At 42.0% G+C, this 3,778-nt stretch overlaps 1 protein-coding gene across 1 annotated transcript in view; it reads right to left on the bottom strand.

Moving 5' to 3' along the window:
- LOC112147391 (macrophage mannose receptor 1) overlaps positions 1–3,778 on the bottom strand; it is a 25,021-nt gene that overhangs the window by 1,454 nt on the left and 19,789 nt on the right. The window contains exons 25-29 of the mRNA XM_036216235.1: positions 2,878–3,110; positions 2,551–2,716; positions 1,478–1,636; positions 1,277–1,393; positions 1,029–1,187 (exon numbers count right to left, since the gene is read on the bottom strand). Coding sequence (XP_036072128.1) covers positions 1,029–1,187; positions 1,277–1,393; positions 1,478–1,636; positions 2,551–2,716; positions 2,878–3,110 — 834 coding nt within the window. The remainder of the gene's footprint in view (positions 1–1,028; positions 1,188–1,276; positions 1,394–1,477; positions 1,637–2,550; positions 2,717–2,877; positions 3,111–3,778) is intronic.

Below are 3,778 nucleotides of genomic sequence, written 5' to 3'. Positions count from 1 at the left end.
ACACATAATAAAGGCAATAAATATAATTTTAAGTGCTTCAATTAATTAGCAACCTCCCTAATTTTACAGTGAATTCATGTACTTTATTTTAATTACATTTAAATTTAAGTTCATACATAAAATCCTGCTTTTTTGTTTAAGAATTACTTTAAATTAACATTAGCAACAAGTAATTACATTGCTTGAAAACGTCACATTATAAATTTACCAAAGTTACACCGTACAGCAGCAGGTTAAACATCAAAGTGCATGAAAACGAAAATTCCGACGGTCCCTGAAGTGTACACAAACAACTGCGAAGCGCGCGCCCAGTTCCCTCAGCAAACAGGAAATAAGTGATCGCTGACATTCTAGCGCTCAGATAAAGTCACTTCTTACCGGCTCGATCTCCTACAGATGGAGGATAAATGCTGACAGGTAGGCATGCTTCACACACGCGCTACAGAGCCTGTATCTCACCGGAGCTTCTCCCGAATGAGCGTGTGCGTCGCTATTAAAAGTCCGATGCAGCGCGCCCATCTGCTCAATAGTTCCGGCGCGTGACTCAGACGCTCAGCTCAACAGCCTCTTCAAATGAAAATATAATATCGATACTTGGTGAGAACCCACCGAGAATCGATCACAGGACTAAATGTCGCAATATATCACAATATCGATATTTTGGCACACCCCTACTTCCGACCCACGACTTTGTCCTCGATTGCTGTTCCCTGCCTGCTCTTCTGGATTCCTCCGCCTCTCTGGTGAGCCTGTTCCTATTTACTTCCTTGTGGATTATGGAACTTCTCTTTTAGATTATTGGATCTAGCGTCGAGTTTCCCTCCGTTACCTTGTACTGGATTTATTCTGACTCGGACCATCGTACCCCACTATTTGGAGGACTTCGCTAATAAACTGCTTAAAACTCTCCTCCTTGAGTCAATGCATTCCGGGGTCCAGCTTCACCTACCTATCCTGACACTGTGGAGTTTTACATATTCATAGATATGTACAAAAAAATCTCTTAAGCAGGTTGATGTCAATCGTACTTTTTCTTGTTTTGCAGATGTATGGCCTCCTGTTCCATGAGTACCCTGTTTTCCATATCCCATCTGAAGTATCTATTTCCCCATAGGGGCTAGACCCAGGTTGGCGATATCCCCAGTTAGCGTAGTCTATGACCGTTCTGTCCACCCACTTCCACGTCCCTGAAAAAATGAACAAGTTATTCCCTGTAGAAGGAGAATTCACAGAAACACAAGATTTATTTCTTTTATTTGGGTCAGTTGCATTTTACCTCTGTATGTTTTATACAGACCCAACCAAAACGCAGAAAATCTGTCTTTATAAGTCTGCAGTTCAGCTTGAATGAAATCCTGCTCAGCTGGATCTTCAATGCTAACAATCATTCCACCTTTGGTCAAAAAAGAACTAGAAATCAATCAAACCGGAGGAGACTTGACTTGACCCACATAACTGTACTCCAGAAGGCACCCACCACGTCTACTGCAGTCGGTTGATGCTCCTGACCAATCTTCCAGATTGGTGAAAAACGCATAACAGTGACGCCTAAATGGTATCCAAAAACAGTTAGAAGATGGGTCTGGGTCGTCGGGACAAACTCCTGGGAAATCACTGGGCTGTGTTGGTGAAACATCTGTGGGGGGGAGTTGTGAGATTAGACAGAGAAACGTCAATGTTCTATCCTTTGTCTCTAAAGTGTAAATTAAACATAGCCTATTTAGGTATGGGTGAGCAGCTTGCACCTGAGCTCAGGCGAGTGTCTGGCCGAATCCGAATTGCTTCCCTACCCATACGACAAAATCTAAAACACACCTTTGGTCTTGGGCCGAACAAGATAAACATTTATTAAACACACTAAAACTAAATTTTTAAAAAAAGTAACTTTTTAAAATAATTATGAATAATAACAGGAATATTACCCCTGGGCCGGATCCGGCCCTCGGGCCTTGACTTTGGCACATGTGCCATTTGGCTTCTACGTATCCCAATATTTATCCCTCCAAGTGGAAAAACATGGAAAAATAGTGACTTTAAATTCAGACATCACTTCCGCTCGATGACATCACCATTAACCGCCGGTCATCAACGTTTTCCGTGTAGCTGCCTCTTGAAATACACATTCCGGTTCTGGGTCACGACCGAGTAGACGCGTGTCTTCAACTCTCCTGAACTCTTCGGCTTTTTAGTCTTTTAAAGTTGCTGGGCCGGGCCCAGGAGACCGGCACCCAAGAGACAAGACCACCAGACCGAGGAACCCCGCCCCGCAGTGCACTGCAATACAGCCACCCTCCCCTTCACCCTAATGCATGTTTGAATGAGGGAGGGGATATGTTGGGGGCAGTAGGCAGACTGAGATAGAACGTCTCTGCTGAAACATGACACATACGTTTTTAAATATATCGCGTGTCTGATAACAAAGAACTAAGAAGTTATTTGTACTGTAGACACTAAGAATGTTATCACATTGTTAAGAATCGTGGGCTGTTTTTATTTATTTTAATCCTCTGCTCCAAAATACACTTTTCTTCTACTTAATTAGTGGATTACCTGAGGACTTCATGCAAACAGCATCAAAGGTCTGGTTGCAGTTGCTGGTTTTCCATGTTCCACCTACATCCACGTACACACAGGACTGGTCGCGGCGTGGCTCATTTTCATTCCAGTTTGTAAATGATATCCGCCAGCCGTCAATGAATTTAAAGTAGCTGCTGGTCTGTAAGGAGAGTCAGAAACAAACAGTTTTTGTTTATTTTCCTAAAATGTACGACATCGCCAAAACACTGCTTCAAAGCCACAGATAAAAGGCTAAGAAATGATCCACAGGATTCATAATTTCTGTCACGAAAAGACCCCTGGTGGATTCCAGGTCCATACCAGCTCTTTGTTGAGTCCAATCCACACCGGTCCCTTGAGTTTAATTGCCTGCATCTCGACGTACGCCTGCGCCCACTCGTTCTTGATGCTAGCCAGGTTAGCACCATCCCCTTCACAGTACTTCTGTGCTCCATCCCAGGTCATTTTTTGAGGGAAAACCTTGAAGGAGTCATTGAGTATCTTGGTGTAATCGGTTGGTGTTGTTGGTTCAGGCGATTCGGGGAACTTGGGATCTGTTTATGAGGAGATTTGACAAATGTAGTTAAATGCTGCAAAACACCAAAGAACTTTTTGATGAAACCAAGACCAAAAAAAATTATTGGACTTTTATACTTCTAGTCTTAAAAACCCACTTGATCATGTTTTGGGCCATTTTAAAAGCAGTGGTCTTTTAATTATGATTGAGCAATTTTTAGACAAAATCAGACACTTTCTAAGACAGTTTCTGCAGACCAGCAGCTCTGAGCTCTGGGTGGGGCTGTTGGGGCGGAGCTACTCCTGGCGCAGTTTTATTTTCTTCTGCTCCTGATTCACAACTCTGAAATGAAATTTTGAGTTTAATTTTTCTAATATACGTCCATCATCATTAGAACAATTTTGTTCACCATGTTAAAACACCCTTTTCATCAGTGTCTTTTTAAGAAAGCATCTTTAACTAGAAGATTTAGACAAGTCAGGAGTCTCAGTGAAGAATGACTGAACCATGTTACTAAGTTTGCAGAGATGCTCACTGGTTACTTTTTGCAATAAAAGTGTTCAGTCTTTGTCAAGTCACTGGTAACATCTGAAAGGTAACATGATTAGAAAAAACATTTAAGATTGTATCAACAAACTGATGCTAATTTCATTCATTAACTTGTCCTGTTCAAGCCGTCACAAAGACAGCAAGAACTTTTCTTTT

This window comes from Oryzias melastigma, linkage group LG17 (genome assembly GCF_002922805.2).
Source record: "Oryzias melastigma strain HK-1 linkage group LG17, ASM292280v2, whole genome shotgun sequence".
In the NCBI taxonomy this organism is placed as follows: Eukaryota; Metazoa; Chordata; class Actinopteri; order Beloniformes; family Adrianichthyidae; genus Oryzias; species Oryzias melastigma.
Note: the sequence above shows the minus strand (reverse complement) of the source record. Positions and strands in the feature narration are given on the sequence as shown.